Source organism: Myotis yumanensis, unplaced genomic scaffold (assembly GCF_028538775.1).
Source record: "Myotis yumanensis isolate MYYU_CA2020_CCGP unplaced genomic scaffold, mMyoYum1.0.hap1 SCAF_1, whole genome shotgun sequence".
Classification (NCBI taxonomy): domain Eukaryota; kingdom Metazoa; phylum Chordata; class Mammalia; order Chiroptera; family Vespertilionidae; genus Myotis; species Myotis yumanensis.
Window position 1 is genome coordinate 52,915,123 of NW_027223752.1, and position 16,368 is coordinate 52,931,490.

Consider the following 16,368-nt stretch of genomic DNA (forward strand, 5'->3'; position numbering starts at 1 on the left):
TAGAAATTGCCTTGCTTCTTACTCCTATGCTAAGATTGTAACCATACCACTTTAAAATTATGTCTTTTTATATAGGCTGATCAAAATGTCACTATCTGCCGAGATAAATCACAGGCATTTAAAATATAATACATTTGTTAGGCAAGTTTAATGAAAGGCATTGTCATCATATTTTTAAAGACCCCATGGCTGGTGTTTCTAAGGAGTTTATCTTCTAAGTGTTTCAACTGATACCTGTATACTAATATTCCAAAATCTGTATCACAGACCACACTTCTGTATAAAGTGCTAGATCCACCCACCCATTCACCCATTCAACAAATATTTAGTAGATATCTACTATGTGCCTGATACTACACTAAGTATTACCAACAGTGAACAAGATAGACAAGGCCTCCTCCGCTCATGAAAACAATAAACCAATAATTATGCAATTAATTATAATTTTGATCATTGCTAGGAAGTACTAGGAGCTCAGTACAAATGCTAATCTAATCTGGTTGATGGGCTGGGGTGGTTAGGGAAAGCTTCCCTGAGAAAATGACATTAAAGACAAGTTCTGAGGACTGAGTAGACCTGGACTGGGCAAAGGTGTGAGGCTGGGGTGGAGAGGTACCTGGCACATAGGAGAAACGTTATTAACGTCTTGCTGACCAGGAAGGCCCAGAACCCACTGGACTGAGTGAAAGAAAGTCACTTTGGCAAAAGTGCGCAGAGCCCATTGGAGAAGAGCATACAGATGTGGCCAAAGAGATAGACAAATGGGGTCAGATGTGACTTGGAGACAACTAACTGGGCATCATTTCCCAGAAGTCCTCTGTGGTCACTGAAAACTCAACTAAGTAAAACACGAGGTTGTCTTTGTCCCCTCCAAACTTTCCCTCCCTTCTTGTGCTCTCATTTTGATGAAGGGCGACACAATCCCGCCAGCCAGCTCAAGCGGGCCCCTGCGAGTACTCTCCTCCACAGACAGCCGGTCCCGCAGGCCCAACAACCTCAACGGTTCCCGAATATGACACCCCTGCCTCACACACATGAACGGCATTTATTATATTCTCAGCAATTAGCTTTTACCTGGATTACTATCAGAGTCTTTTATTGGTATCTCTGCTTTCATTCTTAACCACCTCTAATCCATTCTCTATAAGGACACTAGAGTTATCACTTTATTGAGACCTCTCCACTGGATTCATATTTAAATTAAAATTTCTTAACATGGTAGGCAAAGTACTTCAGGTCTGGTTTCCAACTTGGTAAATAAATATAAAAATAAATCATATAACACACACATATACACATAGATAAAAGAACCCAGGAAACAATGAAATTTTAACAGAAGCTATCTCAGGGAGGTGAAATTTTGGATAATTTCTTGGGATTTTCAAAGTTTCCTATACTACACGTAACCTTTTGATAACCAGAAAAATATGTATTATTGTTTAAATGGCAAAAAGTAATATCCACTACCCTCCCTCCTCCCAGCCTGGAATGCAAATATTTCACTTGGCTACACAGTAAAGGAGATTTTATAATTGTTAATGTAAATAAGTTTTTAAAAAATAAAAGTGGAGAATTATATACTTAAATGGTTAATTTTGTTATGTATATTTTACCACAATAAAAAAAACACCTCAAAATGGAAGAGAATAATTCCTGATTCAAAGTATTCAGCTGCCTATAATATTAACATTAACCAAATAATTGCCATGACTCTAAGACCCTTTGGGCTATATGGGCAACCTTGATCTTCACTGCCTGTCTGTCAGTGGCACTCTAGAGGGCTAGCACGGGAAGCGTGAACACAGTGTAGCGGTTAAAGAAACAGGCTCTGGTCAGAGGCATCTCCTCAGAGATCCCAGAGACGTTATTTTATCCCTTAGTCTCCATTTCTCATTTGTAAAATGAGGACAGCATGTTTTCCAGACTGGATTCTTTTGCGTATCTACTGAGATATTATGTATAAAGTACTTAACCTAGAACCCAGGACACAACGTGGACTCAGTAAATGACAGCTAGCTATTTTTAGTTTATATCTTTGGCTTCAATAGCAGAAACCCTTTGGCTATTTCTTATGTAAGCAAACTGGCATTATGAACCAGTTGGAAATACAAACTCAAATGTACTAGTTAAAACTATATATCTGATATCCTATATAATAAAGGCCTAATATGCAAATTGTCCGCTCAGGCAGTCGTTTGACCGAAAGACAGGGAGTTCTACTGCTCACTATGACGTGTGCTGACCACCAGGGGGCAGTGCGGAACATGGCGAGCGTAGGCGACGCTGCGCTGGCAGTGGGTGGCAATGGAGGTGCTGCAGGCCCTGATGGGCCCCAACAAGAGAGAGTGAGACCACAGCGGGATGGTGGAGCAGGTGAGCAGGGGCTCCATCAACCTATCGATCACCACGCAGACGGTGACCAGTGGTGGAGGGGGGCGGGGCTGCCGCCTCGCACCCAGGCACTGACAGAGCCGGGTGGGGGGTCCCCCTGGCCCTGACTGATTGCCCTGCAGCCAGGATGATGGAGCAGGTGAAGGGGCGGTGCCAGGCCATGGCGAGGTGCCAGGCAGGGCTGCAGGGCTGCAAGGCTGGGGGCAGGAGCTGGGGCTGCAAGCCCGATCCCTGCAGGCCACCCTGAGGGACCCCACCTGTGCATGAATTTGTGCACCGGGCCTCTAGTATACCTATAATAACAACAATTTCCTTAAGTCCTTAAGATAGTGTTCTTCTATGAGAAGTATTGATAATGCAATAATACGGTCCTTTTCTCCAAAAGTCCAATTGTCCATCAGGGCTACTGCTATGCCTACAAATGTTGCTGAGTAGTTTGAAATAGACCAAAAGGCTCTGTGATGGTGACGGATTCCAATGCAGTGCTTATCAACATGCTGCATACCTAAACCAACCACACTAGACCTGCCAGGACCACCACTAGCTGAAATAAGAACATGCCCCCACAGGAACATGATGGCCCCACACGCCACTGCAACAGATGACCTACAAGATCCAGGACTCAGTACAGCAGGATTCCCCAAAGATTTATCTAACATTGTTTCTGGTCTGAAATTTCCCACTGATTTACCCCTTCAGCACGTATTTATTGAGCATCTACTATGTTTCAGGCACTGGCATTACAGCAGAACAAAAGAGACAAAAATCCCTACCTTCAAAAAATGGAAAAGATAATACTATCTGAGAATAGCAACAATTTCTAATTATCTGAATAATGTGAAGAAAGACTAGGCAGTAGACAAATGAAAAAGCCAGGCAATTCTCAAATCTAAATTAAATAATGCACTTCAATGCCCTCTTTCCTCATACCATGAACTAGAGTTAGACATCCAAGGAAACACGCTCCACACTCCAAGAGTTCTTGCCCACTCTCTAGTTCTTGCTTCATGAACTCAAGTGGTATCAGTACATCACTCATGGAAAATAACAAACTGGCCAATAGAAAAGCTTGTATGTATAATCAAAATTACCTGTAAACTATTCTAAATCATCCCTGCTAAAATGTTCTTATTTATTCCTAAAATTCTTCCCAGGTAAAACAAACAACAAACAAACTTCTTCCTGGCAGGACAAGGTAAGTCCCTTCCCTTTGATTATAATCTAAGCAAAATAGAGAGTAGCTGACAACTCTTTCTTAAAATGATGACCTTTCATAATCATCAAAGTGTGAGGAACACATACATATAAAGTGCTTACTGGTGTGTAGTGTCAAGGTAATAAAGCTTTGAAAAGGAATCCCCAATATTTCTGTGGGGATGAATTACTGGTACTCAAATAGAGGGTGAGTAGCAGTGGAGCAGGAATGGAGGGCAGCATGATGATAAAGGGATCTGTGGATTCAGATCACATCTTCCTGAAAAAGGGGACAGCTCTCACCCCTACAGCTGCCTGGGAGTTCCTGACACTACTCCCAGGAACACAAGTCTGCTAGACAATGAGCTGGATATGATGGCAGCTGGTACCCCACAGTCTGTCTAGGTCAGTGATGGCGAACCTTTTGAGCTCGGCATGTCAGCATTTTGAAAAACCCTAACTTAACTCTGGTGCCGTGTCACATATAGAAATTTTTTATATTTGCAACCATAGTAAAACAAAGACTTATATTTTTGATATTTATTTTATATATTTAAATGCCATTTAACAAAGAAAAATCAACCAAAAAAATGAGTTCGCGTGTCACCTCTGACACGCGTGTCATAGGTTCGCCGTCACTGGTCTAGGTTGAGCTTCATGAACTCAATTACTCAGCCCTCTAAGACTCTCTGAGGACACTGAGTTTCAGCAAAATTCAAAGCTCCAACCAGTACTTGGATTAGGCCTGAAAGCCAGAGGAAAGCCTTGGTCTGGGCCTGACATTCTAGGCATGGTTCAGTACAGCTCTGCTTCTAAGCTGCCTTATTCACCACTGTACTCCCAGCAACACACAGAATCTGCTCTGAGCCAACAAGCAATATAACTGGGTTGTATAGATGAGGCCTTAGGATGGAAATTAGCCAAGGGGTGAGGTTATGATAACAAGGATAAGGCTACTATGTAGCAAAAGAAGGACTTGGTAGTTAAGATTCATCAGATTCTAAACCTCAAAGAGTCACATATCATTCAGCTACTTCCTGGCCAGCTGGCCAAACACTGGTGGAGGAGCATCCAGAGAGCTGAGCCATTAGGAGTGGATGAAGGGACCTGGTGAGAGGTAAGGAATGATGGGGCAAGGCTGAATGATGAGAGGGTGCAAGCAATGAATACTTAGTCACAAAGCTTGTGGTTTGCTAAGATGTGGCAAAGGTATTAATAAAAGGAAAAATCACAAAAACATACAATCACTCAGGATGTTTGTAGGAGTTCTAAAACACCTACAAGCCAATTACCTATTAATATTATAAAGACTAATGGCAAACTATATAGTTACTAAACAGAAAACATTTTATTTTCACATCAAAAAATCTATTTTCCGCCCTGGCTGGTTTGGCTCAGTGGATAGAGCATCTGCCTGTGGACCAAGGGGTCTTGGGTTTGATTCTGGTCTAGGGCACATGCCCAGGTTGCGGGCTTGATCCCCAGTAGGGGGCGTGCAGGAGGCAGCCAATAGATAATTCTCTCTCATTGTTGATGTTTCTCTCTCTCTCCCTCTCCCTTCTTCTCTGAAATCAATAAAAATATATTTTAAAAAACAATATGTTCCCCCCTGTACTAGACTTTAGCTTGAATCCTATAAACTTGACAAATGAATATTCATGTTTTACTTTCCCCTGAAGAGTTGCAAAATCCCCAAACACTCACCATGGCTCCTCTATAGTATGCTGTCGTGATGGTTCGAAATCTTTCCTGACCTGCTGTGTCCCTAAAATTTTAAACAAAGGAGAGAGCAATTTTAAAAGACATCGCCAGCAACACTAAGGAGAGATCATTCTGGTCTGCTCACAAATGCAGTGGTTTCAGGGGAGGGGAATAAGATACAAAGGGAGCCTGTGTGTGTCTATGAGCTGGAGGCGGTGGTGGCCACGGGAGCCTGTCAAGAGCTCACAATGACTTGTGTGAAAAACTTGGACTTTGATGATAAAAGCAGCAACAGGGAAATCCATGGCCTGCTAGGAACCAGCATGCTGAATTAGTCAAATACATATTGGGGGAGAACAGAATAGTTCTCAATTCTTGGGCTCCTAGAGGTAGTTATAATCGTTTTAATAAATGCCTAATGATTATGGCATTTTGCTCTCTTGAGTGAAAGTCTGATTTCTGTACAAAGAAAGCAACTGGGCTGGACTTATTACTGTGTAAGTTCTGCTTAGCCAAGCACACTAAAATGGGTCTCCTCGAGAACTTTCTCAGCAATGGAGCCCGTAATTAAACGGGAACCTGGAGTTTAACACATAATGGTTGACAATGTTTCCAAAGACTTTCCAATATGAACAACACTGCAAAGTTACATGAGCTTTCATATATTCTTGCTTTTTAGCTGATGGTGTACCATTAGAATACATTCTAAAAAACACAAATGTTTCCAATTACATTTATTGAAGTAAGTCCCTGTAAAGCAGATCAAATTTACTTGATATCTGGGAAAATCAATATTCCTAAATTTGCTACTTACCAGCAGAACTAATTCACTCCCTGTGCTACTAAGACAAACTAAATTGTACAATTTAACTGTAGGGAAGAAAGAGGCACTTGTGAAAATATACTAGAAATCTAATGCATACCAAACCCAAACAAGAGATGAAGGCCCAAGGAAAATATAATAAATTAAAAACATTAATAAATCCCTTAATAATAAATCCCTTAATATTTATGTAAACCTTAGAAGGTAGTCTCAGATGATGCCCACCACAGCCCAGTGTGTGTTATTATCAGCATCCTTATTCTGCAGTAGAGGAAATGGGCTGGGGTGGGCTGTGGTCCCAGTTCTGCCACTAACCAGCTCATACCCTTGAATGAGACTCAAGCCACCTACATCTTGGCTGTTTAGTGCAGGGCCAGGCCTCACCTCAATCATCTTACCCAACCCTTCTGTCACTGATCAGGATTAGCTATACAAGGCACTTATTTGGCACATGGCAAAGAAGTCATGGAGAAAATACAAGCCAATCACCTTTAAGCAGACCAACATATTATTGCTTCTAACACTACTTGATTTAGAAACAGCTCTGCAGTGAGGCTGGAGGGGATACCCTTCCATATTAAGTGCAGGCTGTGAAGACTAGATAGAGACCATTTGCTGCTGAGAGCACCCATAAGCAGTGCCCTGCTGTTATATTAAACTCTAATTAGCTGATCACCCACAGGCGCCTAGAAACACTACCTGTTGTTATGATTAGGACATAAGCACAGAATCAGAAATTCTCTTTACTTTCTCCCTAAAACACTGTTTTATATCTTTAAAATATTTGGCTTCTTACTAAATACCAATAGATGAAAAGGGTAGCCTGTGGTAACCTTCACAATGTTTTCCAGTGACAGATACTGGGAACGACTATGCTAATATATAAAACTGACACGATGCTCCGAGAGATTTGGGTTGTCGTCAGAGCTTTAGCACTAACCACTCTAAATCCTAGTTTCCTCCTTTGTAAAAGAGGTGCTAGTATATTTCAATACAATATTCTCATTCTATTCCCATCCTGAGATTCAAGGAAGAAAATCAGCCTAAAAAATAAGTTCATATACAGTGGGGCCTTGACTTACGAGTGCCCTGACTAACGAGTTTTTTGAGATACCAGCTGTCTCTCCGCCGATTTTTTGCATTGAGTTGACAGAGTAATTTGAGTTAGTTAACGAGCTCCTTAACGAGCTCAGTCTCAGAACGAATTAAACTCGTAAGTCAAGGCCCCACTGTATATTACGTTACTATTTTACCCTGTATAGTCTGTGGAGCTCTCAATTTCTAAGCTATGTCTGCTACTGTCATCATCACACATTAGACCAGTACATATCAAAAACCTTTCCCAAGGCTCCAATTCTATATGGCTCACCATGGAAGGCCCTGCACTGAAAGAAATCAAACCAGCTTATAGGAGGTTAAAAAAATAAATCTATGAGTTTCTGAGTTCAAGTAAAAAATATTCAACCTGGCAAGCTGGAAGAACCATATTTATTCACTGCAGTTTGACAGATGCTTCAGGAATGAACCAGTCAGATTTGGGTGGTCTTAAGGAGATCTTTGCCTTGCATATTGCAACATGAGAGATGAGAAGTATGACTTTTTTCTCCCTATTGCTAGTCTAGTGTTCCTCATTTTTTTTTATTTAATGGGAAGACATATACAAATAAACGATAAAATATCAGAGCTGGAGGGGAACTCAGATATCATCCATTTAATCAATCAGTTTACAAATGAAGAAAAGTAGGCTCTAAGAAGGGAAGCAACTGGCTCCACTCCTCAATTTAGAGGTAGTCCTGGCAAGAACCTAGATCTGCACTTCCTGTTTAGGGTTCCTACCACTTGACTACTAAGCCTTATCTGATTTCACAGCTGCAACAACTACAGTGAAATAGTAACATACACTCTAGAATTTAGTTTCCTCCCCGATAAAATTAGCATTTGGGAAGAATGAGCTCTCAGATCTCTTCTGGCTGTGAGTTGGTGAGGATACCATTCCTTACCTGCCCACTCTTGGTGGAGAGACCTGTGAATGCTTACCCATTTCCCATTGGTTCTGACAAAGAAAAGATGTTTCAGCTATCACAGAATAGCTCTAAATTATCACAATGCACATTTAATTCCCACATTCAATGCCTAACTAAAGTAGAAACTCTTATGTGTGTATATATTACATATATATTTACTTACCATATCTGAAGCTTAATTTTCTTTCCATCAAGTTCTATCGTTCTGATTTTAAAATCAATTCCTGCCAGAAAAAGAAAGACATGCTAAATTTCTTCAAATGTAATCCAAGTCTTATTAGAAAAAGAACAAAGATTGCTATTGAAAAAAAAAAAAAATCTCCAACGCCCTGGAAAATGTGAACACAGAAGAGGGTGTGAATGGTATGTCTGCTCTGAATCCAGGCTGAAGAAAGGAATTACTCTGCAAAGAATTCCTACACATGTTAAATGCTATGTTTTATGTGCCATTATTTTGACATAAATGGATGACATTCCTCAAAGTTACATAATTTGGATAGATTGAGAACATGCCATATTTTCTACTTCCTGAAATACATATAAACAATGTTTCCTACCCTCCAGCCCCCTATGCTTGGTCTGTCCCTAAAGACAGCCATGGGACCTCTTCACAATGTCTTCCTCATCTCCTCCTCCAGTTGTTTCTTTAGAATCTGCAACTGGCTAAGCAAAAAGCAAAGCAAAAAACCCCAAAACAAACAAATAAACAAACAAACAAAAACCCTGTCTATTTGAGGGCAGGGATGGGAAAGCCTGAATATTTATTTTATACAGTTAAGAAGTATTTTACATACATTTTAATAAATGTTCCCCGCATCTTACTGGCTATAGCTGAAATAACTAAAATAGTTTTAGCCCTGGCTGCACTTTAGAATTACTTGGGAAACTTTAAAAGTTAACAACAAAAACCCCTTATAACTAGGCCTGCTCCCTTCCCCAAATTCTGAGATTCTGACTTAAATGGCCAAAGGTAAGGTCTGTGCACTAGTAATTTTCAAAGCTATCTAGGTAATTAATTCTAATATGAAGCCAAACTTAAAAAGCACTCAACTGAGCCTGCCAGGTAGCATGAGAAAGTCATTTGGGGCTCAGGTGGTCACTCCAAGTTCAACCCCTCCCTCACCTATTTCTTCCCCACTATGGCGGCTCAATACTTATTTAGCAGTTTCAACTACAAGGACCACAAAGTCCTGGACAATTATCAGCATGCTCTGTCAGTAACAAGCTGCCACTCTTTCTCTAATGGGACCTGTTAGTGAATACAACTCGGTTGCAGTTTGCTAAATCATCATCTGGCTACTCAAGCTTTATTTTAAAATTTTCTATTCTTTTGCATTCTATACAGAACCCTGGAAATTGGTTTCCAAGGCATTTAAAAAACACACATGTCAATTATGTATCCTCTACATTGACTTAAGCATTAACTGTAGTTATCTATGGGGTGGGGAGAGCCTTCAATGGCTATGCTACACAACGTTTCTATATATCAACATTGTGAACACCCCAAAAGGCCGCTTGCCAGCTCCAGCTTCATATAAAACCCAAGTGGGTTTTCCCCTTCTTCTTTGTGTGGCACTTTCCCCCCGGGACCCTTTTTAGGTACTTTTGTGGATCTTGAAATAGACAACTATCACACCCCAGCTAATCTAGTAGGGCAGTATCTCAATATTCATTCCCTCACTAATAACCACCGCTACTGTTAGCAAGGACGATCTGAGACCCAGTATCCCAGGTTATCTGGCTCATGTTTCCTCCAGGTACCTTGCTATTGCAGGGTCAGCAGTGGCAGGGGCAACACTTAGCAAAACCGTATAGATATTATTGTTAGCATCACACAGATTTTACTGTGGCCCTCACTCATTTACGATTTAATACGCACTGATTTTTATTGTGATTTATCTTTTTACACATCTCTGAGTCCAGTGTAACAAAGGCCCTCGAGGAATTCTCAGCTATCCTTTATGGTTTTTTGGTCCAGACATTAAGAACAGTGCCTAACAGGTATTCAATTAATGTTTCTTGGTATTAACATTTATAAAATTCATAATTTTCCAAATTCATAGAAACAGAAAATAGGATGGTAGTTCCCCGGGGATGGAGAGAGGGGGGAAAGAGAGTAGTTGTTTAATGGGTATACTGCTTTAAGATTTGCAAAAGATGAAAACTCTCTAAAGACTTGTTTGACAACAATGTGACCATATTTACTGAACTGTACACATACAAATATGGTTAAGATGATAAATTTTGTGTGTGTGTGTGTGTGTGTGTGTGTGTGTGTTTAAACCATAATTAAAAAGAAGAAAAATCCAAGACTTTTAAAATGTAGACTGTATAGCTGTAAAATTAACTTTCTCAATTGGAAGGCTACTATCCAACATTCCATGATTTAATAGTTCATTCACAGTTTACATAAGAGATGATGCATATCAAATGCCTGTCCATATGAATACTTTCCTTATTCTGGCTCATTGAGATTGTAACTCCTGTTCTTCCAATGTTGTTTTTGCCTGTAGTTGGGAGTCATGGGCAACTTTTCCACCTTCATTCAACAAAGCCATTTTGAAGCTCCCTTAAAGTCTCAGTTACTCTCATTCATTTAAAACATTTGGGAAACTTTCTACTGACCTAGCCTTTTGTTTTTTGTATTTGTTAGAAGGATTACCTTTCTGTTATCTGAGGAGGTTTAACCATTATCTGGGAAACTTAACCATCTTTTCACTATTCAGCTGTTTTCAATGTTTGTAAGAGTTGTGAACTGGTATTTAGCTTTTGTTTATGCGCCTGTTGGGAGCCAGTTGATAGACAAATGCTGTAGAGCACAGTCAAATTAACACAACTTGAATTTCACTAAAAATGGAAAATGTTGTTTATATTATTATTGAAAAGCACAGAACCTGGAAGTTAAAAGACCCAGACTGTCTGTTAGGGCCTGTCATTAACAACTTTTCGGAGGTTGATTAATTGCTCTGAATCTCTATATCCTCCTCATCCTTAAAAAAGATGGAGAGGATCCAACAGGTAAATTAGATAACATGTATGATTGTGCTGTGGGGACTCTGAAACTCCATATAAATGTAAGATATTACACATCCAGATTCTATTATCCTGCAGATTGTGTCACATCACGCAAGGATTATAATAGCTTCCCAGGACGCTGTGCCCACCTCCCTCCCTGGTCTCATTCCCCTGCCTAACACCGTGAGAATAACGTTCAGCAATCCCTGAGGTAATGCCACCTCACTACTTAAGGGGCTATGGATCCAACTTCCAGCTCCCTCAGTCTGGCAACACAGCCTCTTCCACTGGATACACCGCTCTCCCAACACTACCTCTGCCGCTCTCCCTTAGGCCTCTGTTCCTCGCAGGGGCTTGCACCCATCCTCCCCTCTACGTGTGCGTGGCCACCTCACTGGGCAGCCTTCTCTGAGGATGCCTCTCCACCCATGCAGTTCTTCTCTCCCTCCCTCCTTCCTCAGCTGTCTACTCAGCCATGTCCATCGCTTTTCCCAGGCCTGCCTTTGGCCTGTAATTCAATCCGGTGTTATCTGGCTTATTAACATATTGCTCTGAATTGGTCTCACATCAAGCAAGAGCTCCATCCTCTCTGCCAGTCAGGCTGCACACAGAAACATGTACACAGTAGACACTAAGTGAAAGGTTAATATGCTTACAACATCGCATAAAGGTTAAATGCTACTACGTGTTGAGAGAGCTAGGAAAACCATGGAAGTCCACCGTGTTCTCAGTTTACTACGTAACAAGAGTACAGATGCTGAGAAATCTTATTACAGTAAAAAAATGAAGATCTTTATATTGCACTTAATTTGACAACAATATCAGTAGAATATATAGTAGATTAATAATCACTTTACTTTTTAAAGGAAAAATAACTTTCTGAGGCTACTCCAAGATTAAAAGAATAACCACTTATAAGAAGAATAAGACAATTATATCAATTAGGATGCTTTCTGCTGCAACAGAAACCGCAAATCAAACTATCTTAAGGTAATTTGTTGACTCATATAACATGCCCAGTGGTGAGTTGGGGTTTGGAGGTGGTTCAGTCCAGTAGTTCCGGCTCATTTCTCTGCATCTCCTTTGGCTCTGCCCTCCTGGGAGTATCAGTTGCATCCTCTGACTGATAGCAGTTCCTGACCACAACAGCAATACCAAGAAGAAAAGAGATCATCTTCCTGTGTCTCTTTCTTAAAAGTGAAGAACTGTTTCCCCAAAGCCTCCAGCGACCTTTCCTTCAAGTCTCATTGTTGGATTTATAACCAGATTTATAACCACGGGCATGTCATGTTCTGGGGACTAAGGCTGAGTTCCTGAACCAATCACTGCCTAGTCAGTTAGCAAGATTCAATTAATCAAAACCTATCCTAAATTTAGATTAATCAAGTCCCATTCCCCAGAGCTGGGTCACTCCTCCAGATCCACCGGCTACTAAAATTAGGAGAGCAGAAAAGTTGTTGAATCAATTATAATATCTGTTAGACTAATACTCAAATCTATCTAATTAATACAACTTCATATTCATAGCCATATGAAACAGACAAATCATAACAGCTATCCCTACTACCCTACCGTGAAGGTCATTAAATTTCGTGATAACTAGAGTACCTCTTGGAAGGAAATTTCGCCTAGTCTTCAGCCACCAAGCAGGAAATATGAAGATAAAAAAAAAGGACAATGAGCAACCCAAATAGCGAAGATGACATCTCTGTGGTTAAACTGTGATCACTCCCAGGAGAGCCCTTGAGCCCACAGTCCCAAAGGCCTGGCTTGTGCTCCAGCCCCAAATGATTAGACTGCAAAGGAGGGGCTGTCATATCAACAGCAGCAAGAGCTACATTACAGCCTATCCTGCAGTAAGAGAGTGCCTTTTTTTTCCATTTAAAAGGACTATATAACTCAAAAAACATAGCTTTGAAGGGCATTACATTTTGGGTCAAAATGCCCTTCCGTTCTCGATCGCCTTTTAGAAAGCATCACTGTCTTTTGGCAGCATATCATACAATAATTTATGTTCAAAATCATGACCCTGAGTCATGCCAACTCATGAACAATCCATGAGCCACCAGGCTGCATGCAGACTTCCCAGCTAGCCACACAGTCCCACATCTACATTCTGGAGACAAGACTCCAACGTTGCTTCCATGTTTTTTGAATGTGCCTTGTTGTTAATTTTTTTATGGCTGAAAGCAGCAGTGCCAGTTTTCTCATTGATATTTATCTAGTCAATAAAATAGGAAATACAAATGATAAGAAAACATTCTCAAGGGACTCAAAGGCTCATTTTGAGTTAAATACACACACACACACACACACACACACACACAGATTTTTACTTTTTATGAACCCATTGCACATACTATACCAGTGATGGCGAATCTTTTGAGCTCGTCGTGTCAGCATTTTGAAAAACCCTAACTTAACTCTGGTGCCGTGTAACATATAGAAATTTTTTGATATTTGCAACCATAGTAAAACAAAGACTTATATTTTTGATATTTATTTTATATATTTAAATGCCACTTAACAAAGAAAAATCAACCAAAAAAATGAGTTCGCGTGTCACCTCTGACACGCGTGTCATAGGTTCACCATCACTGTACTATACACTATAAGGAGGTAGGGAAGCAAATGTGAAAGAAATCTCAGATTTCTAGACCTTTTAGAAAGTACCTTAGAACCCTGGCCAGGTAGTTCAGTTGGTCTGAGCACCGTGCCCATTCGCCAAGGTTGTGGGTTCAATCCCAGGTCAGGGCACATACAAGAATCAGCCAATGAAAGAATAAACAAGTGAAACAACAAATCTCTCTCCTTCTCTCTCATTCTCTCTCTCTCTTTTTCCTCTCTCCCTCCCTCTCTCTCCAAAATCAGTACAAAAAAAGTACCTTAGAAATTGTTGAGTCCAGTCTTCCCTTTGTACTGAGGCCTAAGAGACATGGCAACTTACCAGATTCACAAAGACCAATTCAAAAAAGGATTAAAAGTGAAGTTTGGCATTTAAAGATCAGGTCTTCCCAAACAGACATGTATAAAAATATCCATGTCTCCTGAGGAGGCTTCCTCTTTAAGGGTCACAACAAAACCTTAGCAACAACGGAAATGTCCACAGTAGGAGAATACCTTGGTATACAAGGGAATACTCATGAGCAGTGAACAACAGCCACATCTATCAACATGAATGAATCTAAAAACAAGGTTAAGTGAAAAGAGCAACTGCAGAAATTTAAATAGTCAAACCATTTCTGTAAATTTTCGAAAATTCCCAAACCACCCTGGCTGGTGTGGCTCAGTTGACTGAGCTTCTTCTTGTGCACCTAAAGGTCACTGGTTCGATTCCCAGTCAGGACACATACCCAGGTTGCCGATTTGTTCCCTGGTCGGAGTGCATACAGGAGGCAGCCGATCGATGTTTCTCTCTAACATCAATGTATCTCTCTATCTCTCCCTCTCCCTTCCTCTCTAAACCAATAAAAACATATTTGAATAAATACCCATACCAACAGTATGTATCATTTTTATATATACCCAGGTGTAATTTAAATATAAAAACATGCATGAGAATGATTATCAACAAAATCCAGATAACTGTTACCTTTGGAGAGAAATGGAAGAGGAGGGATTAGGGAGGCACTTCAACTCTGTAAGTAATTGTTTCTAAAACTACGTGGTGGTACATGGATGTGGAAGTGTTTTATATTATGCATACTTGGAATTGCTCATAATTTTTAAAAAGCAATGATTACTTATCTAGAAAAATGAGATATGGAGGCACTCATTCACTCCTGGTAGTAGAAAAATCAAACCAAATTTTAGAGATGAAAGGCACCTTCTAGATTTAGTGGGGAGGCAGAGCAGGCACTACCTCCCACCTTTGCTCCATTTAAAGATGGCCTGTGATCAAGAGCAAGACTGGATCAAATTCAGAAAATGAGGGGGCAGAGCAGGGGCTGGTGCTAGAGCAAGGAATGCTGGCTACTCAGATTTTAAGCAGGGGTTCAGGGCCATTTCCTTCCGTGCCTGGAGGATTAGGAGCTTCCATTTGGGCCAAGGGCAACAGGAAGAAGACACATTTGGTCACTGCTGGGAGTGGCACTCTGGTTGGGGAACAAAGGAGTTCTGATTTTTCATTCCAAAGGCTGGAAGGAGGGAGCCAGGACAAGGGAGTGGGGGAGGGGGCCTCTGCCCTGCCCCTCTGAGGAGAAGATAAAGAGGGACTTGAGGCCTGCGCCTTGTCCAGGCCATTCACAGGAACAAGAGCTGGCAGAGACCGGGTAGTGAGGCTCTAGTGAAGGATATGAAGTCAGCACTTATGAAAAGACAGCTTATCAGATATGTCTCAGAAACCTGTGGTGCAACTGGAGAGAGGGCTTGACCAGCAGTACAGAGGGAAAGAAACTTTGAACCAGACTCAGCCCCACAGCTAACAGACTTAACAGGGAAAAGGAACTTGGAATGACCAGTATTGGGCCACCTTTTATTCCACAAATTAGGTATAATTTAACATGGAAAGGGAACAGATTCACAAAATTATTTTTCACTAAAGTCAAATTAGCCAATAGATATTAATAATCTAACCTTTTCTGTCCAGGAGAATAGGGAGGTTTCCCCTGGGTTTGTGCATGAATAAGAGGATACCATTGCTGCAGTGTGGGAAAGAGTAGGAAGGACTTTTCCTGGCCTTAAGACTAACTCTCTGGGGCCAGCCAGTTGTCCTGACCTTCAGCATAAGCTGTGACTTGCTGCATTTTTGCCCTGTGGGTGGTGCAGCACACACACAGCTCTGTCTCCTGCCTGTGTACTTGCTGGGCTTACTCCAAGGAAAGTCTGCTGTGTGGCCCAGGAAAATCAGGGGTGGAGAAACAGCAGGGACCTTCAACTGAGGTTTTAAACACCTCGTTCCCACGGAAATTCTTTTAAAAATCCAATTTGGATGCAGTCAGGAGAGACATGAAAAAAGACTTCAGATTTCTGGGATATTTAGCCTCCCAGTGAATGACAACAATGCAAGATTCCAATGCTGGGTTTAACGTCAACAAAGAAAAAACCTGGGTTATCGATCCCCTTTGACCTACATTAAGAAGCAGAAATTTAACACTGCACTTTTACAATTAAAACATGTACTTTGTTTCAAAGGGACATTTGGAAACAACATCTGTGACCCCAAGCTATCAAAATGTGGGTTATGTGGTCTTTCTATTACATTTCAGAGATATCCCAGAA

General features: G+C 40.9%; 1 protein-coding gene across 1 annotated transcript in view; it reads right to left on the bottom strand.

Annotated features, from left to right (window-relative positions):
• Window positions 1-16,368, bottom strand: part of RAB8B (RAB8B, member RAS oncogene family) — a 61,617-nt gene that overhangs the window by 11,754 nt on the left and 33,495 nt on the right. Inside the window, exons 2-3 of the mRNA XM_070421426.1 lie at window positions 8,297-8,357; window positions 5,290-5,350 (exon numbers count right to left, since the gene is read on the bottom strand). Coding sequence (XP_070277527.1) covers window positions 5,290-5,350; window positions 8,297-8,357 — 122 coding nt within the window. The remainder of the gene's footprint in view (window positions 1-5,289; window positions 5,351-8,296; window positions 8,358-16,368) is intronic.